Source organism: Cricetulus griseus (assembly GCF_003668045.3).
Source record: "Cricetulus griseus strain 17A/GY chromosome 1 unlocalized genomic scaffold, alternate assembly CriGri-PICRH-1.0 chr1_1, whole genome shotgun sequence".
Classification (NCBI taxonomy): domain Eukaryota; kingdom Metazoa; phylum Chordata; class Mammalia; order Rodentia; family Cricetidae; genus Cricetulus; species Cricetulus griseus.
This window is the reverse complement of record NW_023276807.1, coordinates 61,206,561-61,229,634: the sequence shown is the minus strand read 5'-3', so window position 1 is coordinate 61,229,634 and position 23,074 is coordinate 61,206,561. Positions and strand designations below refer to the sequence as shown.

General features: G+C 42.6%; 1 protein-coding gene across 3 annotated transcripts; it reads right to left on the bottom strand.

Moving 5' to 3' along the window:
- Positions 1-7,370: 7,370 nt before the first annotated feature.
- Positions 7,371-21,678, bottom strand: Smim19 (small integral membrane protein 19). Of its 3 annotated transcripts, none has more exons than XM_027395269.2 (4): positions 21,477-21,678; positions 18,097-18,235; positions 15,441-15,565; positions 7,371-8,211 (listed from the first exon to the last, which is right to left on the bottom strand). In XM_027395269.2, exons 2-4 carry the CDS (start codon positions 18,228-18,230, stop codon positions 8,147-8,149), a joined length of 324 nt encoding a protein of 107 aa, XP_027251070.1. In that variant the 5' UTR covers positions 18,231-18,235; positions 21,477-21,678; the 3' UTR covers positions 7,371-8,146. The 3 variants fall into 3 exon arrangements, with proteins under 3 accessions (XP_027251070.1, XP_027251069.2, XP_027251071.1); XM_027395268.2 differs by lacking the exon at positions 21,477-21,678 and adding an exon at positions 21,276-21,404; XM_027395270.2 differs by lacking the exon at positions 21,477-21,678 and adding an exon at positions 20,559-20,621.
- Positions 21,679-23,074: the final 1,396 nt, after the last annotated feature.

The window sequence follows — 23,074 nt, the reverse complement described above, 5'->3', positions numbered from 1 at the left end:
GATTCCTGGGTACGGGTCTCCTTCTACGAAAGTACCTCCACGGGGGTCTTTCAGTATTATCATCTCATATATGACTAAGTGGAGACTATTTCAACTTTCTGATACTATAGCAAAATACATGAAATTTAGAATGTTAAGTCTTATTTAACTAGTGGTTTGGAGGTTTTGGGCCATGACCATTTGATCCTGTAATTTTGCATGGGGTAGAGCAGAGCATTCACTCTCTGGCTAGTGCACAAATGAGAATATCAAAGAGAGCAGGGTCCCACAAGAATTTTATGGGCACACTCAGTATGTCCCAACACTATAGTTCCCACTGTTATCTAACAGCGGGAGGCTGGGACAATGCCTTTGTTTTGAAAGACCCCTGCCCCTTAGCCCTTTCTTTCTCAAGTTTGTCTCCTCTTCCTCCTGTTGGCGGCTTCCCTGATCCCCACCCCCGGCGGCTTCCACTTCCCCCGCTACCCGCCGCACGCCCGGCCTGAGAACGAGCCGGCATGAGGGCGAGCACCAGGTGGGCCGGCACGAGGGCGAGCACCAGGTGGGCCGGCACGAGGGCGAACACCAAGTGAGCCGGCCTGGAGCCCTGCCCCTGAGCCCCCGCCCGATGAGAAACACTCTGTCCCAAGGTCTCCGCCCCCAAGGTCAGCCATCTGGACGCGGAGGGGGGGGAATTGAGTCTGTTGTACCAGACACCAGACCTTGAGAATATGCTGATCTGGAATGGCTCTGTGTCTCATTTGAACCATCCAATAGAAATGATTCTGTATTTCGCCTCATTTGAAAGACTCTATGTTTCACCTCATTTGAATAACTCTGTACTTTGCCTCATTTGAATAACCCTGTATAGCGCCTCATATACATTGACCAATGGGAATAGCTCTGTACAATGCCTCATTAGAATTATCCAATAGAATCCCTGCTCCTAGCTTGCGCCTTTTTCCCTATATAAGGACCCCTTTCCCTTGGCTCGGGCGCTTGGCCTCACAGAAGCTAAGTCGCCCGGGTACCCGTATCTCCAATAAAGCCTCTTGCGATTTTGCATCCAAGCTCGTGGTCTCGCTGATTCCTGGGTGCGGGTCTCCTTCTACGAAAGTACCTCTTCGGGGGGGTCTTACAGTTTAACATGTGGGCCTTTAGGAGACACTTGAGATCCAAACTAGAGTAGATTCTGTGATGTTGGAACCTCCAAGTCCTTACCCTCTCTGAGGAGTAGATTGGAGGTGGGATGGGGGAAGGAGGGGAGAGCGTGAGGAAAGGAGGGAGGGGAAATTGGGATTGGAATGTAAAAAATGAAAAGATAAATAAATAAGTAAATAAATAAATAAATAAGAGTAACCTCAATGGTAGGAAATGCTAAAGCAAGAATTTTTTTTTAAGATTTATTTATTATGTATACAGTTTTCTGTCTGCATGTATCCCCCCTCCCCTCCATCCCCCCCAGAGGACACCACATCTTATAGATTGTTGTGAGCCTCCATATGGTTTCTGGGAATTGAACTCAGGACCCCTGGAAGAACAACCAGCACTCTTAACCTCTGAGCTATCTCTCCAACCCTAAAGCAAGAATTTTAACAAACACTGTTTCCACTAATGCCTCACTACTGTCCACAGTGATGGGGAGAGCTGTGTTCATACATTCATCTCTTCTTTCTCCCATCTTTTCCTATTATAAATAGTAGAAATGTACTATATTTATCCACCGTATGTGCGGATGAACGGTTGTATGTGCACAAGTGTGTGCAGGCAACACACCTATGCACTTACAGGCCAGGGGGTGTAGAGGAAGATTTTAGGTGACCTGTCTGTCACTCTCTACTTTATTCCCTTGAGACGGGGTCTCCTACTGTACCTGAAACTAGGCTGGCAGCCAGCAAGCCACAGCAATTCTCTTGTCTCTACCCCCATAGCAATAGGGTAGAGACATCACACCCAGATTTTAATACGAATGTAAGGGACTAAATTCCATACCTCATGTTTGCGGAGCAAGTACTCATATATTTTCCCAGCCCTGGTTCATGTCCCTATGTATGTATGTATATGTGTGTGCATATATATATATATATATATATATATATATATATATATATATATGTGTGTGTGTGTGTGTGTGTGTGTGTGTGTGTGTGTGTGTGTGTGTATCTTTGTGTATATGTATATATTGTATTCCCACCATTGGATATCTGGGTCAGGCTAACTTTATAAGGAAGGGACTTGGGTTGGAGAGATGGCTTAGCACTTAGAAGCACTGGCTGCTCATCCAGAGGTCCTAAGTTCAATTTCCAGCAACCACATGGTGGCTCACAACCATCTGTAATGAGATCTGATGTCTTCTTCTGGCCTGCAAGGATACATGCAGGCAGAACACTGTATACATAACAAATAAATAAATCTTTTTAAAAAAAAAAGGAAAGGAGGCTTATTTAGTTCACAATTGAGGAGGCTGACTGTCCAAACTTCAAGGACTCTGGGGAGGGCCTATAGCAGATGACAGTGACAGGGAGGGGAAAGGTCTTATGTCTTCAAATAGGAAGTCCTAAAGAGGCGGGAGCCTTTCCTTACAAGAGCATGACCACACTTTATGTAAGGAATTTCCACTAGGCTCAACACATTAAAAACTCTCACCATGTCCTAATTCTACCTTGGTGGGGACCAACACTTCACATGTGACCTTTGCAGGAACACACAAGCCACACCCAAAGCATAGCATGATTTGTGTCAACTTGACACAAGCTAGAGTCATCAGAGAAGAGGGAACCTCAATTGAGAAAATGCCTCCGTGAGATCAGGCTGTAGATGATGGGGGAGGGCCCAGCCTGTCCTTTATAAGTAGCCCAGAGATACTGATTTGTGTATTTTTTTGTATAAAGAGTAATCACAGGAAAGAACAACCAATTTGTTCAACACATACTTATTATAGCAAAATCATCATTTTAGCTTTTAATAGTTACACGGGAGTGATCTCACACATTCAAATTGCTGCATATTATTCCTCACTTTGGGGGGTGCGGCAGTTTGAATTCAGGGTATTGAATATGCTAAGCACACTTTCTGTTGAGCTATACCCTTTCCTCCCTTTTGGAATGGTAATGTTTATTCTGTGCCATTGGATGTTGGAAGTATTTAATTTTTGCTTTTACAAAGGCCTATAGGTAAGGGATTGCCTTGAGTCAGAGAAGAATTTGGACTTTTACAGACTATGGGGAGTTTCTGAAGTTAGATTAAATGCACTTGACACTATGATGTGGCTACAAGCCTGTGGAGCGCAGTGAGTGGAACATGGTGGTTTGAATTTGAATGGTCCCATAGGCTCATATATTTGAATATTTGGGTCCCAGTTGGTAGACAGTTTAGGAAAGATTACAAGGTGTGGCTTTGTTGGAAAAGGTGTGTCACTGGGGGTGGACTTTGCACTTCAAAAAGCCCAAGCATGAGCTAGTTCTCTCTCTCTCTCTCTCTCTCTCTCTCTCTCTCTCTCTCTCTCTCTCTCTCTGCTTCCTGCTGTGGATCAGTTGTAAACATTCAGCTACAGCTGCAGCACCATGCCTCCTTGTTGCCATACTCCCACCATGAACTTACCTTCTGACACTGTCAGCCAGATCTCAATTAACTTTGTTTCATAAATTGCCATGGTTATGGTGTCTCTTTACAGTAATAGAAAAGTAACTAAGATGAGTCCATTTGCTTAGAGTACCCTTTTCTATCCTTTTGCCATGAGGTGATGTCTATTCTTTTTTTAAAAAAATAATTTATTTAGCTTTATTTTATGTGCACTGATATAAAGGTGTCAGATCCCCTGGAACTTTAGTCATAGACAGTTGTAAGCTGTCATGTGGGTGCTGGGAATTGAACCCGGACCCTCTGGAAGAGCAGTCAGTGCTCTTAATCGCTGAGCCATCTCTTCAGCCCTGAGGTGATATGTATTCTTGATGTTGGTATGTGTTTCGTGAGTGCAGCAGAAACATGAAACCTGCTTTCTAATCCAATATGCTAGTCTGTCTTTGTATCTGGGCAACTGAGGCCATTAATACTGAAAATTATCAATGAACAGTGTATATTGATTCCTGTGTTTTGTTATGATGTGGGTCTCCCCCTTTTGATTTATTGGTCTGAGATTATGTACTTTTGTTTTCTTGGGTGTGGTCAACCTCTTCAGGCTGAAGTTTACCTTCTAGTACCTTCTGCAGAGCTTGACTGATATAGCTACTGCTTAAATTTGGTTTATTGTGGGATGTTTCTCTTTCTCCACCTATTGTGATTGATAGTTTTGCTGGCATCTATGGTCTCTCAGTTTGGAGAATATTGGGCCAAGCCCTTCTGGTTTTCAGAGTCTCTTTGGGAAGTCAGGTATTATCCTAGTGGGCCTACCCTTACATGTTACTTGGTCTTCTTCCTTACAGCTTTTAGTAGTCTTTCTTATTCCATACATTAAATGTTTAAATTATGTACTATGGGAAACTTCTCTTCTGGCCCTGTGTATCTGTACACTTCTTGTTCCTTTATAGGCAACTCTTTGGGTTGGAAAATTTTCTTCTATGATTTTGTTGAAAATAGAATCTGTGCCTTTGACCTGTTTTTTTCCTCCTTCTTTGACTTCTATTATCTGTAGATTTGATATTTTCATAGTGACCCAGATTTCCTATATGTTTTGTGTCTGGGTTATTTTAGATTTAACATTCTCTTTGGCCAAGCTAATCAGTTCTTCAATAATTGATTTTCTCTTTTATGTTTTGTAATCTGTTCATAAGGCTTCATACCTCTGTTTTTCTTTGACATCCTAAATTTTTCATCTCCAGTTTTGTGTCAGTTTGTTTTTTCCTTAGGGATTGTGCTGGCTATTTTTATGTCAACTTGACACAAGCTAGAGCTATTGGGAAGGAGGGAGCCTCAGTTGAGAAAATGTCTTCACAAGATTGGGCTGTAATCAATCCTCTAGGGTGTCTTCTTAATTAGTAATTGATGTGGAAGTTCCCAGCCCATGGTGGATGTTGCCATCCCTGGGCTGATGGTCCTGGGTTCTATAAGAAAGCAGGCTGAGCAAGCCATGAGAAACAAGCCAGTAAGCAGCACCCCTCCATGACTTCTGCATCAGCTCCTGCCCCAGGTTTCTGCCCTGTTGGGAGTTCCTGACTTGGCTTCCCTCAACAGACTGTGCTATGTAAGCCACATAAACCTTGTCTCCCCAAGTTGTTTTGGTCATAGTGTTTCATCATAGCACTAGAAACCCTAAGACAGTGATTCTATTTCTACTCTCAGGTCTTGAAATGTTTCCATTATTTCATCCAGTTGTTTCTTTGTGTTGTCACACTCCGCATTGGGAGATTTATTCTTGTCCTCTTTAAGGTCCTTGACCTTATTCATAATTGTTATTTTGAAACCCCTATCTTGCACCTCAAACCCCTATAGTGTGTCTCTTAGGACCTACTGTAATAGGATTACTGGGTTCTGAGGGAAGTGAACTGTCTTGGCTGTTCATGTTTGGTTTTGGCAGAGGCAAAGCATCTGAAGTTATGATAGTTGAGATGTTTCTTGGCATTGCTATCTGGTCTTCTTTGCTGGGTGGCTGTTCTGGTCTTTGGTTGCTGTTGCCCTCTCTGGATCCTAGGCAAGTGTGGTGATTGAGGGGGTCCTTGGTAGAGAGCTTCTGCAGGTTGGTAGGCGGCAGAAAGAAATGGAGATGGGCCAGGAGGAAAGGCTGAGGGGGCTGTGGGAATATATTAGAGGGGTTGTGTTTCCACCAAGACTTACAGCCCCAAGTGTGGTGGGAGGGCAGACCCCTGCAAGCAGGCTTAAGTAGGACAAAGGTTAAGTCTGGATAGACAGGGATGAAAGGGATAGGGGCACCCTGAATCTGCATCAAGATTCCCCAGTGAATGGAGTTGGGGAGGGAAGAAGAGCTTCCCCAAGCAAGCCGCTTATAGGCCTGAGAGACTGGAGGGATCATAATGGAGGACAGGAAGGATAGTGAACATCACTGAGTACCTGCCTGCCCCGTGTGCCACGGGGAGTCCCTGGGGAGAGTGTTTCTGTGAATTCATGGCTGACAGAAAGGAATGGAGACAGGCTGGAAGGAAGGCTGAGATGGTTGGCAGGAGTGCTTGGTGTGATGTATAAACAAGTTCTGCTGCCTTATGCTATTGAAAGTAAAGAGCTTCTGTCCTTTAATGTCACACAAACATTTCTCTCCTACCCTATGGCCTTTATCTGTTTTTGACATAAGTCATATACACTAACTTAAAGTATAAAAATGACAGATGATATACATCCCATCACCTTCCCTGAGCACTTGATACTTAGTACAATTTCTCAAATGAGGCACAAAGCACACCTGGCAGGAGACAGATGATACTTTAACCCAAGCCTATCTCGGGCCTGAACTCATGCTCCTCAATCTTCCATGCACCTACAGACCTCTGTGTCCTTGAGTATACCTCAACCTCAAGGTCTTTCTCTATAACTTGGATTTTTTTAAAAGAAACTTTTTCTATTCCGTTTGTATGTATGTATGTATATATGCACACAAGTACATATGTGTGTGCAGGGTTGAGACGGCTCCTGTCCCAAATCTTCCTCTATTTAACCCTGAAGTTTATGCTAGCACATCTGAAGATTCTAATACCACTATATCTTAAATTCCTTTCCAGCCATTCACAATTTTTTTCATTGTATGTTTGGGGCTAGTGGCTCATCTAATTTGTTGAGAACCCCTGAAGTCATGCCACCAGGGGCTAAGAATGCAAGGGACCATTGCTGCTTTCAAGTCCTGTCTGTTGATTTGACATATGGGGCATTCTGAAATCCCATTTGTACTAGTCATTTTTGCTTTTGATTGTGGACCACATTTTCCTCTTGACTCTGGGTCTCATGTCGTTCTTCCCATTCTTGCCTCTTGTTTTATACTGGACATGAAGAACAATATGGTGTAGAGTCCCTTGACTCTGTTAATTTCTGCTGAAGTATTATGCTTGTTTTATCAGGCAACCCATTCGGCAGGAATCAAACTGTAGTGTGTGTGGCAGGACAAAGCTGAAGGCTGCTCAGGTATTTGTTGTCTTTTAGCTGTTTGCTCTCTACCAGGCTCCAGGTAGTCTGCCTTCTAGACTTGGCTCAGGGATCATCTGTTAACTCAGTAATACTTACAAGCAGATTGTGGTGTGTCTCCCTGTGTAGTTCACTTCCTTCTGTGCTATCTGCCTCTGTTCTGGTTTCTCTAGAGGCCCTTGCACTCATCAAGGCAGCAGGACTGTAGCTTTCAGTTTGAATTCTGCCTTTCTTCTACCATTACCTCCAACCAGCTTTTATGAGACTAAACATGAAAAGTTAGGTTGAAAAACTATTCCATTGTCTAGAACAGAATGACACAAGACAGGTAGGTCTTCAACAAAGCTTTAAAATGCAGAAGACACCAGACAATAACTTTCAACAGTGACAGAAACATGGGAAAGTAAGTTGCCAACAGCAAGACAGATGTCTCTTTGTCTAACAGCATGGCCTCAAAGAGCCCTATGGAGGCAAGGGGACTTTGCGATCAGAAACAAAATAACAAGTTTTTGGGGATACAATCAAAGGGAAGCAAACCCAGTTACAGAACGCATCTACAACCAGCAGACCGGCCATGCTTCATGATGGAGAAGAGAATACAAATTCAGTGGTGTGTCACACAAGTTGTGAAGCAAAGGTCACCAACTCAGAGCCAGTAACGATAGTGAAAGCAACACAAATCAGTCTGTTACTGATGTTAAACTCATCATCACAGAGCACAACCTAACAGCAAACCACCTCAAATAGCTAGAATTTCATATTTAACTCTGAAAATATTCTAATCAGTGACATTAACTATAGGGTTCTTGCTTCCAAAGACATGTTTATATTTTTTGATGTATCCTGAAGACATCAAAGATCCTGAAAAGAGAAGGCCCTCATCTCTAATCACAGAGCATCTTCCTTCTAAGCGTTTTTGTACTTATGCAGCAAGCCCTAGAAGAAGCAAAAGAAAACCGAGGCAGGGGTGGGGGGGTGTGGTTGGTGTGGTGGGATGACCTGAAGTGACAAGTTTATTAAATGCCTTTGGTCATGATTGAGGGAGGGGATTAGGAACTTGCTGCCACACTGCTTCACTGTCACTTCAGGTGCTGAGTCTGAAGTTTCATTCCAACGAGAGCTGCACGCTGTCAGCTTGGCTCTGTGGTTGTTGGTACTCATACTTTCTTGCTATGAAGAAACAATGACAAGAAAGATAAGATATAAAATAATTACTAGCTAATGTCATTAAATCACAATTAAATCATGACGCTTGGTAAGAAATTAGTTTATAATTATTAAAAAACCGTTTTTCCTCTAGAGGAAGTTAATTCTATTCTAAGATCTTCTAATTTTGACACTATTTATAGATATCTTTATAATTACTTAAATATCAGGATCATTCTGAACTTTAAAATACAGGGAAAAACTGAGTAAGGTAGTAAAGTTTTAAATTTCCTTCTTTCTTACTCTATATTGCTACCTTTTAAAAATATATTTTTATTTACATTTTGACAATTTCATATATACATACACATGTATACAATGTACTTTGGTCATAACGTGGCTCCTCCACTCCAGCTTCTCTGAGACTCTCCTATCACTGTACAGTTCCTTTCCAATTTCAGGTTCTCATGTTTGTTTGTTTGTTTTTTAAATCCCCGAAGTTCAATTGGTGCTTTCAGAATGTGCATAGCAGTGGGGCCACCCTTGGAATCACATGTAACCTATCGGGGCCATTTCCCTGAAAGAAACTGACTCTCTACATTAGCAATCAATAACTGTCAACATCTCCTCTGCCAGAAGTGGGATTTTCTGCACCTTTCACCCATCTGTCCTGGAATTTTGACCAGCTTGATCTTGTGCAGGCAACTAGTCACTGTGAGTTCGTGTGTGCAACATCCTGTTACATGTGGGAAGCATTATTTTTGCAGTTCTCCTTAACCTCTGGCTCTTACCATCTTTCCACCCATCCATCCTCCTTGATGATTGCTGAGCCTTGTGGGAGGAGGTTGGTAGCGATGTCCCACTTAGGGTTGAGTACTCAATAATAACTTATTTTCAGCAATTTGATACTACCACCTTTTTGTTTTTACTATATTTAACTTGAAAGTCTACAGAAGAAGCTAGAAATAGAACTGTCATATGACCCAGCTATAGCACTCCTGGGCATAACTTCAGACACACTTGTCCATCCATGTTCACTTACTTCCACTCTATTCACAGCAGCTATGAAACAAAACCAACCCACATGTCCATCAACAGATAGATAGTAAAAATGTGGTACATTTATACAATGGAATGTTGTAAATGTGCCACTATTGCACCAATGGATGTGTCTTGTCTGGCAGGTCAGTATTGTACCAAGCAGGATCCAACATGGGGTAAGACCTTTGATGTCTTGAATGCCCCCAGCAGCATGCATAGTATCTTCAAGCACTATGGAAGCTAGCTGGTAGGGAGGAAGTTTTCCAGTCAGTTTGAGATTTACTTCTGTGTTCTGCACCTTGAATATAGTGTTTTATTAGTTGGGTCTTGTTGTGTAGTTACACTGAGTAACCAAGGGCAACAACAGCCTGTGTTGCTTTGGAGACTTCTGGGCCAATAACTCAATTGTAAAGAAAATAAAATCATGAAATCTTCAGGGAAATGGATGGAACTGGAAAAAAATTATACTAAATGAGGGAACTCAGGCCCAGTAAAACAGATGTCACATGTTCTCTCATGTGTGCAGCCTGGTTTCAAACATTTTGTTTTGTGTGTTTAGCCTGGAGCACACGTAGACGCCAATACACCAGAAACTCTGGACTGGGAATGGCGCATTAAGGAGTGGCAGTAAATTCTAGGTAAAACCAAAGTAGAGTGATAGAATCTGGGGTGAGAGTAGAAAGGCTAATGCAAGAAGGGGCATGAGGGGAGGGGGTGATGGAGTGGGAGAATGGTTAACATAAAGGGATAGAATATGAAAAAGCTACATGGAAACCTAGTATCTCACAATCCAATTAAAAATATGATTGGAAGGGAAGCTGAACACATGGGAAGGAAGGCAGGGGTGGTAGGGAGCAGAGCAATGGAGGAGAGAAGGGAATAGGGGGTGGGGTGACCAAAACTAAGGATATATGAAATGGTCTTATAAAAACCCACCAGTTAGTCAGATAATTTCAAAATACAATTGTAAAAATGAAAAAAGTTTGAATAGAGGCACCCTGCATGGGTGGACAACGATGCTCCCAGAAGACATGAGTTATTTTATCTATCTATCTATCTATCTATCTATCTATCTATCTATCTATCTATCTTGTTTTTTTGAGATATGGTTTCTCTGTGTAACAGCTCTGACTGTCCTGGAACTCGCTTTGTAGACCAGACTGGCCTCAAACTCACAGAGATCTGCCTGTCTCTGCCTCCCGAGTGTGTCATTAAAGGCAAGCATTGCCAGCCACCTGACATGAGTTATTAAACAAAACTGCAGTGGGATACCGCCCTATCAGTTATTGGCCCCAGAAGTCTCCAAAGCAACACAGGTTGTTGTCATTGCCCTTGGTTACTCAGTGTAACTACACAACAAGACCCAATTGATAAAACACCACATTCAAGCTGCAGAACACAGAAGTAAACCTCAAACTGACTGGAAAACTTCCTCCTTAGCAGCTAGCTTCCATAGCTCTTGAAGATACTATGCGTGCTGCGGGGGGCAATTAAGACATCAATGGTCTTACCCCATGTTGGATCCTGCTTGGTACAATACTGACCTGTCAGACCAGATACATCTGTTGGGTGGGGGGGTGCTGGAGAGATAGGAGAGATAGCTCAGAGGTTAAGATCACTGACTGCTCTTCCAGGGGTCCTGAGTTCAATTCCCAGCAATCACATGGTGGCTCACAACCATCTGTAATGAGATCTTGTGCCCTCTTCTGGCCATCAGGCATATATGCAGACAGAACACTGTATACATAATAAATAAATAAATCTTTAAAAAAAAAGATACATCTGTTGGTGCAATAGTGGCATGACTATTATGGATGAAATAACCAACCACTTTCTGGTTGGATTTGAGGTCTACTCCACCTGTGGTACTGTAAACCTGGACAAAAGCACATGGCTGAGGAGATTACAGCACTAAGATGGAACCTGATACTGCTTTTGCTAAGTGATCAGGTTGTCTAACTGGCTTCTAACAATTTATACTTGTACTCAGACATGGGATGCTCTCAACCTTGCTTTTATAGACTTCATTTGGCAGTTGGCAACAGTCAGTGAAGGAGCTCATAACTGCTCATAGTACTAAAAATGAGTGACTAGTGCTTAAACAGGACATCTCGAAATTTTATTTATTTATTTATTTAATACATATAGGTATTTAATCTGCATGTATGTGTGTGTGCAGTGCAGGAGGCAAAAAATGGGAAATGGGGCCAGGTGGTGGTGGCGCACACCTTTAAACCCAGCACTTGGGAGGCAGAGGCTGGCAGATCTCTGTGAGTTTGAGGCCGGCCTGGTCTACAAAGCTATACAGAGAAACCTTGTCTTCAAAAACAAAACAAAACAAAAAAAAAAACAAGTAAACAAAAAAAAGGGGGGGGGATGGATTCTCTGAAACTAGAGTTACAGATGGCTGTGAATGTAGATGCTGGGAATCAAACCCTGTAAACAACACCCTGTGCTTGTAACCACTGGGTTGTCTCTCTGGCCCCTAAATGGGACATCTTAATTGAAAAGCACACTTCCCATCACTGCCAAGGCTCAGAGAACATGGCAGAAGAGAAGACAGAAAGACCATACGAGACAGAAGGTAGGGAGAAGTACTATGCAATATTGTCTTCTGGAAGTAGTATGGCTATGGTACCCATGAACTCATAGTAGCAGGGATTCCCTGCCCAGGAGGTGCACATGACCAAGCCAACTAAAATGTGAGCATCTTTGGGGGAGGAGCTCTCAAGGTCCCACCTTTCACTGAAGAGCTGTTGAGGGAGGGAGAGTCATTGTTCTTTGAGGGTATGGCCACTGAAAGGTTTCCTGTGCTCTAGTGGATAGCCCTATACCCACGTATTATGGTCAGCAGTAACTGGACTTAGGCTTTTGCTTTGCTTTTAGAAGAGAACTTGAGGTTGTAGGGGGAGTATTGAGGGAGAACTGTGGGAGCTGGAGAGAACAGGAGGAACATGTTGCAAGAAATGAGTTGTGGTACACTTTCAGAGTGAGGTGTGTTCAGATCTCACCAGAGGACCCGGATAAGCAGGAGGCCCCGACATCTACCTTTCCTAGCTGGCAGCGGGCACCTGCGTGTCTGGGGTGAAAAGTTATAGGCAGTCTGCTATTTCACTGAGCCCATATACAAAGGGAGGAGAGGATTAAAAATGCCCCAAGATGTTCATTAGATATAGCTGGGTTTGGAACCAATAGGATGGGGAATTGGGGTACAGAGTAATGCTGAGACACTGGCAAGATTGCATCTCTCTAAAGAACTCAACCAATGAGAATTAAAAGAGGCAAAGAACTGCAACTAGGGATATAAAAGCCACTGTTTTGTGCCAAATAGGAGCAACAGCCATATTTTTCCTTTTATATAGGCTGACTTCAGTTTCTGCACAACTGAAAATAGATCTTTCTTTTGCTACTCTGAAACTCCACTGTTCTTATTATGAAGTGAGGGTGATTGTTTCTCATAATCTGGGAGATGGACATGTTCCAGGATTGCTGTATTTGGAAAGAGAAGCCCTCGGCCTCTGTATGTAGGAGATGCATTCTGCCCTATCTTTGGGTGTCCTATCTGCCAGACCTCAGTCTCTCCCCAAGGCCTAAGAGGACTTTTAAGAGAAGTAAGGCTGAGACTTAACTCCTATGTTCCCCTCAACAAGTGACAAGGAAGACTCAGGATAGTCTGTCATGTTTATAACCTCCTTGCCGGGTGTTGGTGGCACATGCCTTTAATCCCAGCACTTGGGAGGCAGAGGCAGATGGATGTCTGTGAGTTCCAGGTCAGCCTCCACAACAATACAGAGAAACCCTATCTTGAAAAACAAACAAACAAACAAAAAAAACAAAACAAAACAAAAAAAATCCAACCTCCTTATGTTCTACAAAATGAAGAGCTAAGGGGCAGCAGTAGGCAGTGGGGATGTGCATTTCTGGTGTGCTTTCTATTGCTATGATAAACACCATGACCAGAAGCAACTTGGGAAGGAAAGGGTATAGTTCAGCTAACCATCTATCATAAGGGAAGTCAAGGCAGGAACCTGGAGACAACAACTGAATGAGAGACCCTTGCCAATGAATTAACAAAAAGTCAGAAATTGATGAGCCTTACAGACTGGCTGAAGGATTAAAAAAATAGAGTGGGTTGATGGCTTCATTCCCAACTTCCCTTTATAATTGCAGCAGAAATACTAACTACAATAGAGTGACACATTATTCCCTCTAAAACAGTTTTTAACAAAAACCCATTTAAAGAAAATTAACAAACAAATGTCCAAAACACATTCACATAATCTAATGCTTTTAGATACTAGACCAGACAGACTATCAGTTCTATGGTAGGATTAGAAATGTTAGGTCAATTAAACAAGTTAAAATACATCTAAAAATAAGACCAATAGCTTTAAATAAAAGGGGGACTAGAATTTAGGAAATACATCATTACGGTCCATTTCCAGCACGAGGAACATTCAGAGCTCATCGGGGAACAACAGATAAGCAGAGGCACAAGGCCCATCTCCCCATCTAGCAGCTGGTGCCTGCTTGTCTAGGAGCTCTAGGGTCATGGGAGAGCTGAAACATCTGGCAGCCTGCTACATAACTGAGTCTATATATCAAAAGAGGGGGGAACCTTGAGCCCCAATAGTAAGTAGATGCTGCTCTATGTCCTGAACCAACAGGATGGGAAATTTGGTGAGGGAGAAATACTAGACACTAGAAAGATTGTATGCTCCTAAAGAATTCACCTAACAAAGACCAAAGTGAACAGAAAATACAATAAAAACCACCGTTTTGTGCCCAATCAGTGTGCCAGCCACATTCTGCCTTTTGTTCAGTCTAATACCTTGTGTCTATAATACCAAAAACAAATCTGTCTCACTTTCACTACTTTGAGACTCCAGCATGCTTAGTATGAAGTGAGGATTACTGTTTCTCATATGATCACACTTGTGTGTATATATATATACAATTCTCAAAGGAAGAATTTTTTAAAAGCTAAAATGAAAAAGAGCAGAGTAAAAACCACACACATACCATCTCAAAGGAAAACAAACAAACAAAAAAGGAACTGTCCCTCTGTCCCCCTTTTCTGCCTTAAACTCAGTCAGCAGCAAGCATATGAGCTCAATAAGCTGGTCCACATCTGTGTACTGCCTCACTGTATGGAGTACTTACATTACACACACACGTGCATGTACTTACTTTATAGAGAGATAATAAAAGGAGTGCTTTGTTAGCTTGATTTTGCAACAATGTATTACTTTCTTGATGCTATGGCAAATACCTAACACAAGCCACTTAAGAAAAGCAGTACATATTTTGGCTTATGGTTTTAGGATGCAGCCCATCGTGGCAGGGAAGACATGGTAGTAATCCCGGCAAGCAGCCAGGCACACTGCATCCTCAGTCTGAAACAGAGAGATGGATGCTCCTACCCAGCTAAATTACCCCTTTTGACTGTGTCCTTGACTTCAGCCCATGCTATGATGCCATGCCACATTTAGAGTAAATTTTCCCATCTCAAGGAACTTATTCTAGGACACCCCCCATCCCCATGCCAAGACCCACCCAGAACTGTGTTTCCCTCGTAGTTCTAAATTTCATCAAGTTGATAGTTGAGATGAACCTGGCATTCTAATAATAAGTATCATCTTGCTTATCCAACTTAATTTACCATGGAAGCCACACCTTAATATTTTAAATAATGACATAAAAGGCTTCAATGTACAGTTGATTCTGGACCTACACATTTTAAAATTTGTTTCTTCTTTTCCTGTGTCCTGGTCTGTGCTTGCAGACCAGAACTATAGAATATATTACTATTGTTCAAATATAAATTCTGGCCTTGTACCTTGATTTTGCAAATCCTGAAAGACATTCTTACACTACTTGGGTGTTCTGTTGTTTTACCATTTCAGTGTCATCCCAATGTACTTCAATGAGAAGTACAAGGAAGGAGAAATTGGAAGAGGAAGAAATGGAGGTATCAAATGGTGATTGCAATCTCAATTCCTGAAAAACTTATAAGAATATGATCACCTCTCAAGGTCACAGAAGGCTTTAGGCAACAGAAAGGCCAAATACTTAACAGCAATAACTTTGGGATAAATCTGCCTTGTTTCATCTGAAAAGGGTTTAAGTTTTGTAACCTTTTGTTAACTGAGCTCAATAGAAGACCTATTTTAAACATGTTATGTATACAGCTTGGCAAAGAACATACTTACAAATGGAATGCATTTCCAACTGTTGTCTTAAGCGAATTTTGCTCATTGTGTCATAAAAATTGGGCTCTGACAAGGTTTCTTCTGAAGGTGGCACACTAAAGATTCTCATAATTTTCCTTTTATTCCTAAAACACAAAACAAATGCAGATTTGTTTCAAAACTTATGTAATTGTCTCATGATCCATTAAAAGTATGACACAAATTCTTTTTGTGAAGTATATTTTTCCACTAACATATAAGCTCTCTATGTAGAGCATGGCATCACAAGGGAAAAAAGCTTAACACGTAGTACATGTGATACTATATTACTAAACGATATATCAAGATGAGGCCCTTTTATTGCTATTCCTCTTAACTCCTAGGAAAAAATGGCATATTAAAAACAACCATATACAAACAAGAAAGCATGTCATTTTTCCTCTTTCACAATATCCAGCTAAAGACAAATCATTGGAGTGGGGAATATACCGGATGTGAGCAGACTTTCTTTTGGGAAATTCATGAATAAAAATGTTCTTTAATGACATAGTTCCAGGGGGATATCTTTTTAGAAACAAGAGCAGTGCATCTCTGCTTTTAAAAGTGGGAAGGAGGCGGCAGCTCTTTTAGAGAAAAGATGTCACATGCAAGTGGATCTGTGATGACATGTGGTACCTTCTTACACCCATACCCAGCGGTCCAGCCACTAAGAGGAGCTACATGGTGTGCAAGGGCAAGTATAAGTAGGTAATGTGTATCCAAGTCCAAACAGAAGTTATTTCTGGACTATTAGTTATTATAAAGCACTTAATAAGTTTTTTTAAAACCTCAGGAGAAATGTACTAAAGTATATTCCTACAACCAGAATACTGATTTTCCTCTTTAAAATACACTCTAGCCATATAATCATAATCATCATCATCATCACCACCACCACCACCATCATCATTAATCTTATTACCTTTTTTGCTGGATTTGGGTGAAAGTACACAGAAGAGTTAAAAAGGGCATTTAAATGAAGCTACACTGGAAATTAAGGCAGAACTGTGTCTATTAAGAGTTTGGACCATGTAGCATATCAATGACACAAAGATAAAAGACAAGTTCCTTGTTCTCGAGGAATTGACATTTTTATAAAGAATAGAGATTTAGTGGGCTGATTTCTTGCCAACTTGATCTAGCAGGAGTCATCTGGGAAGTCAGAACCTCGTATGAAGAACTGCCTGTAGGTAAGTCTGTGGGAGCATTTTCTCCATTCATGACTCTTGTGGGAGGGCCCAATTCACTGTGGGTGCTGTAATTTTAAAAATCAGCTCGAAAGAGAAAGATACTACGCCACAGAGTTCAAGCAGGGGGTTTTTATTAAGGGAAAAGGATTGTAAAAAAAGAAAGGTAGGTAGGAGATGGGCCTCGAGGGACAGGAGCAGTGGGAGAGAGAAAAGAGAGGCAGAGAGAGAAAGATGCACACGGGGGGGGGGCGCGGAGAGAAGGAAAAAGATGCATATAACACATACACACACACACACACACACACAGAGGCAGAGAAAGAAAGATGCACACACAGAGAGAGGCAGAGAAAGAAAGATGCACACACACACACACACACACACACACACACAGAGAGAGAGAGAGAGAGAGAGAGAGAGAGAGAGAGAGAGAGAGAGGCAAACAGAGAGAGGGAAGGAGAGAAAGAAAGGGAGAGAGAGAAGGAAGGATGGGAGGTGGGCAGGGCCCTTTTAAAAGGGAACATAGTGAATGTGCACAGGTGGTGCTCTTAGTGGCAGCAGCTGAGGGTGTATCCTGTCAGCACCCCAAGGACAGGCCAGCACAGATGCCGGAATACTAATAGAGGGTGGGTGGTCTCGGGTTGCATGAGGAAACAAGAGAACAAGCCGTTGCGGTGTCCCTCCATAGTCTCTGCTTCAGTTTCTGCCTCTAGGTTCCTATCTTGAGTTCCTGTGTTACTTCTCTCAAGAAGGACTATGGCCTGTAAGCTGAAACAAACTCTTTGCTCTGCAAGCCACTTCTGGTCTCGGTCTTTATCACAGCAACAGGAAGCTAACTAATACAGTGCTGTGCATGAGAATCAAGGAAAGGGTCAAACAAGTGGACAGAGCTTTGCTGACTGCATAGGCATTAAGAGTTTTTGCATTTCAGACACTTGGACCCAAAATACTTTAAAGCATGCTCATTGCAAGAGGACAATGTAGCAATGCTGGTGATAAAGTTGGGCTACTTTAGAAATGACAGCAACTATACTTTAGAGCAGTGGGTCCTGTTACCTGGAACTGAATATGTGATTTCCAGTTACCTCAGTTACCACTACCTTCATAGACAGCACCTTTTAGTCCAGGAACACTCTTACTTTCTTTCTTTCTTTCTTCCTTCCTTTCTTCCTTTTCTCTTTCTTTTCTTTTCTTTTTTCTTTTTTTTTTTTTTTTTTGCTTTTGTTTTTTGAAAACAGGGTTTCTCTTCGAAACAGTACTAGCTGTCTAGCTGTCCTGGAACTCATTCTGTAGACCAGGCTGGCCTGGACTTCACAGAGATCCACCTTCTGAGTGCACAATTTCTTAAGAGATATATTTATGCATTTAATCCAGTTAAAACAACAACAACCGACCACATTATATCCCTTTAAATCTCGTGGACGCTTGGTACCTTATCTGCCCTTATTTACCTCTTGGCATACATGAAGAGACCAAAGCTAACAAGGATCACTATCAAGTACACATTGGTGGCTTCATTCCAGGCTTCGTGGACTGTGTAATCCATAGAACCATCATCACCCATCACACCATAACTTCCAGCCATGGGATCTGTAAGAAAGAACAAAAGAGGGGTGGCTGAGACAATGGCCACCAACTGTTGTTGGATGGCCCACAGCTAAGAATGATTTTACACATTGAAATAGGCACATGGCATTCATTCCTGGCATTTGTCTTGAGAGTGTGCTGGGGATCAAACCCCGGTCAAATATATACTAAGCATGCTCTCTACCCTGAGCTACCCTGCAGTCCTTAAGAAGGTACATTATGATCCTAAATATCTATGGGCCTCAATTTTCCTCAGCATTTAAGGAGCCTAAAAAGTACTTTCAGTTTGGTTCTTAGGAAAAAAGATACTGACGCCAGATATAGGTCATAGAGGTACAAAACATGTATTTTCCCAGTTTTTAATTTTGAAATATTACAACTCTTACATAAATGTTAAAATGTAGAATAAGAAATAATATCCCAAAAAGAGTTGAATGTGAAATGCTACTGCAGTTTTCAAATTGTAGCTGTCATTCCGATGGAAACAACAGAACCCTTCAAAACAAAGACCCAGACCATAGGTAGGATTTTTAGAAGACCAGTTTCCTTATGACAACAACCTGGAAAATACATGAACACATTAACTGCTCTTCACGTGCTTCCCAACATGCCTGCACATTTGGAGCTTGGCCAAGCTTTGCCTGTTAGCCAAATCTGGCTAAAAGAAGCTATGAGATTAAAAAAAAAAAAGTTACATGGCTACTTATTCATAATCATACATTCTTTGAACATTCCCACAGAAAGTTGGACTGATAATTACAAGTGTATCAAACAGCAATAAGTGTATCAAACAGATATAAAGGTTTCTTATTTGTGTTTAAGGACTGAATTCTTAAGGACAAAGTTCCTCCCTTGTGTTGAGAATAAGAAGAAAGTTTCAGTTAGATATATGAAAGCAATTCAGAAGTGTTTTAGACAGTCTACAAAAGGGAGAACGAAGAAACGGCAGGTAATAAGAGTACAGTAGTATTTAACAGCAAGGCATGTTTTAATACCAAGAAAAGAAATAACCTGAAATGTCTGAGAAGTTATTTACACAACTTTTGTGGCTTTTTGTTTCTGCCTTCAACAAAGAAGGCGATGTAGAAATTCTTCTAGAAAAATATCTTGAAGTATCTTCTGTAAGCTATGCAAATGCCATTAATATCGTTTCCCTTGGTAAGTTAATTAGTGTGTATTTTCTTTCTTTGCACTTGTCCATATAAAATACAGAATGAAATTCTAGGAAAGGGTTGTTCTAAGGCAGGTGGCATGTTTTTGTCTTTCTCACATCTGGAATCTTTGCCAGATGTTTGGAGACCTAGTATGCTCATTTAGAGTAGAGTGGACAACATGAACAGACCTTTAGTTTGAATTCCTAACACTGAAGACAAGAGTAAATTCATGTATTAGTGTCTGATAGATATAAACACCTGTCATGTAAAAATATTTTGGTCAAGGAACAATAAACAGAACTCACTATAAGATCTAAATATGAGGGTAGACCTAACTCCTAAATATTAATGACTAGAGCTGTGGGCTTTTGGTTGGAAAGAACAAGAGTAGGTGACATAGTCAACTCGTTCAATTCTTAACTTTTTAAAATTCAATTCCAGGGGGTTCCCTGATAGTTTTGATTTGTAGTAAATAATCAGTCTATTTTGATACAGAGACTTCTGGAAGACCAAACACTACAGTTTAATTTGTGGCATTCTGACCCTTGTAAACGCCAGCATGCTAAGATGGCGATAAGTTTGAAGTGTCTGACTGGAGGTGCTTCAAAGAGCACAGCTACAGACAACAGTGCAGCAACAGTAGCAGCGCTCAGAATTGGGAATTAGTAAATTAGGGAAGAAACAGGAATAATAAGACAATGGGCCACTAGGGTACAGAGTGAGTGCCATTATTTATCTGACAAATTAACAAAGTCTTTCCTAATGCTAATGGGTCTGAACCACATTAATTTCTTGCTAGAACTTTTCTTGCAAAATTTTGCCCATGCACCATGGAATGAATGGTGTACTCCTATCCAGAGCATTTCTTCCTACTAGGCCACTCTATAGTTGTATTTAGAAAAAGGATTTGGGGCCGGGCGGTGGTGGCGCATGCCTTTAATCTCTGTGAGTTCGAGACCAGCCTGGTCTACAAGAGCTAGTTCCAGGACAGCCTCCAAAGCCACAGAGAAACCTTTTCTCGAAAAACCAAAAAAAAAAAAAAAAAAAAAAAAAGGATTTCGGATCACTGCTGACCCAGAGTGGCAAAACGTCAACATCTGACACATAATACAAAAGCATCAGTACTAGGCAATAACACAGTCACTCCATGGGTCCTGGGATACTCGGATTACCTTAGACCTGCTGCAGCTGTGAAAGATTGGCACTGAAGTTAGGCCTCTCCTGCCATCCTGACATGATCAAGAAAATGCTTTGTGAGCCAACCAGGGATGGAGAGCTCAGAGTAACAGGGCAGCCATGATACTTTGACCAGCACTCCCACACACTTGGTGTAGTCTAACCAAGTGTGTGCATATGCACCCTTCATCTTCCGTCTAAAGTAGGTTGTCCAGGGGCTCATTTCTGTCAAGTTAATCGTCCGATAAGATATATGCTGGGAATGACACTCCGGGTTCTTTTGGGAAAACTGACTCCTTCCCTCGGTTGTGCTGTGATATAAGCTTTAACTATTATTGCAGTAGAAAAATGAATGAGTGAGTGAAGTCCAAAGTCACTATGAACATTCAGAGATAATGCACTCAAAATGTACCCATTACGGTTTAGTTTAAGGCTGACGTACTTTTAGGTGAAAATCCCTTTTCTGTTAATCATGAGACATTATCTGAAGTTTTTAAATTCGTCTACCCTGTTCTAGAAGGGCGCATTACTTGCCATTCATGCCAAGAATGCTATTTTGGTCTCTCATCTGGAACTTTTGTTATTTCTCACAGAAATGCAGCTTAAACACCAATTCTAACAACACAATTCAAGCACTGAGGGGAAGATTCTTTCTTTTGATTTCTCTAGCACCAGGGGGTTTGAGGTCCTAACGCAGAAGGGAACATGCTCACAGGCCTTCACCCTTTCCCGGAGGAAGGAGGACATTTGAGACCTATGGACCGGACAGTCCACATTCGAATAATATTTTTGCAACCATCCTGCTTTGAGGCGCTGCGATTCTGTAACAGGTGACAGTGGTGGTTCTGTAGCCCCAAGGCCACACGGGCCCGGGACCGGAGGGGCAGAGGCGGCACACTGATCGACGCCCAAACCTGGCCTCCTCCAGCCGCGTCCCCGATCCTGGTGGCATACAGGACGGTCCTCTCCCGACAGGCCGTCCACGTTCCCGCCGGCGACTTGGCGGGCACCGGCACCAAGGGACCGTCAGCCCGCAGCAGCAGCCGTCCCGTCGGGTCTAAACTGCAGCCCGCGACCGGGACGGGGCGGCCGGCCGGCGGCGGCGGGGCGGGCGGTGACGCGGCCGCGCGCGCGGGCGGGCGGGCGAGCGCTCAGCGGCTCCCGAGGTGCGGAGGCCGCTTGCCGCTCGGCTCCGCTCCGCTCAGGCTGTTCCGGGAGTCGAGCGGGGAGCGCGGCCCGAGACCCAGCGGACCGGACGACCTCTCCTTCGTCACTTCCTGCCGGCCCGCGGTTTCCGGAGGGAACGAGAAGCCAGGTTTTGTTATTGGTTTTTCTTCCTTCCCTCCCTCTCTCGGAATGCGAGCCCGACGCCGCGGCGGCGGCGGCCCGGGGCCGCCTCTGGCGAGAGCGGAGCGGGGCGTGTGTCGTCGGCGCGGGCGGGAAGCGGCGGGTCCGGGGCCCGAGGGCGTCCCGGCTCTTCGCTCGGCGGTGGGGCGGTCTCGGGGTGTCTGCGCGTGCTCCGGAGACGAAGCTGGCCCCAGGCTGGCTCCTCCGTCTCCCCTTCTTCCCCGCTGCGAGGCCAAGGCGATTGGAGTGCTCTTAAAACTGGAAGTGGCCCGGGTGCCCGCTCACTCTTTGCTTGAATGGCTAGGGTATTCTTAAAAGGGAGGGGAAAAAAAGAAAAAAAGAACTCTGCGTAGCCACTCGAACGATAACATTTTCCAGCGTGAGGCAGGTGATGGGTGTATGTGTGATTGCAGCTTCGCCATTAAACCGATCAGTCGCCAGGTTAGTCCTGGCCATGCAAATAAAGCGGCGCATTGTCCACGTGCTTAAGGGCTTAACTATTCCAGCTGGGCAAGTTCTCCAGGATCAACTGACTTCTCGTTATAATTCGTGCTCGCACTGTAGCGGTTCTGTTGAATTGGGATGCACAGATAAGATCAAATAATTAATGCTGTAACTTTCAGCAAGTTGTCTTGCCTTTATACAAACTCACCTCCCCCTAAATACTGTAACATGCCAGCACTTTTTTTTGTAGTACCAGTATATGTGCACTTACGTATATGAACAATCATGTATATAATTTTTAGCCATTTAATTTGAGTTTAAAGTTAGAAAATTATAAACTGTACTACGAGTTTGTCAGGACAGTGCCAGATGTTCATAGATGTTTTATATCAGTTCATTTTCAAGGGTAACTTTTTGCATAAGTATAGAATGTTCACAGTTTTTCAACACATGAGTTTGATTTGAATGCATCACTATATAGAATGTCTACGTTAAATAATTATTTCTTCTGTGAAAATAAGGGTGTTGATTACATAAAGCAATCCAAGTTAGTGTGTTTTTAAAAGTTCATAGAATTGCAGTTAATCCCGTTGGGTATTAAATAGTTTACAGAGCCTTGTAGTTCTTACTTATCCAAGTGCCCATTACATAATATGGCCAGAAAATGAACACGCTACGGTGTGCATCAGGCAAAGGTACCAACAGCCATAGTGACCCTTAC

Bases quoted from the DNA above. Each gene is read 5' to 3' on its own strand.
- Smim19 (XM_027395268.2), bottom strand. From the start codon at position 21,309: ATGTCCTCCTTCCTCCGGGAAAGGGTGAAGGCCT. The intron at 18,236-21,275 runs GTGAGCATGTTC...TCTTTCTTACAG, and splicing joins CCGGGAAAGGGTGAAGGCCT to ATCCCATGGCTGGAAGTTAT. The intron at 15,566-18,096 runs GTAAATAAGGGC...TTTGTGTTTTAG, and splicing joins CTCTTCATGTATGCCAAGAG to GAATAAAAGGAAAATTATGA.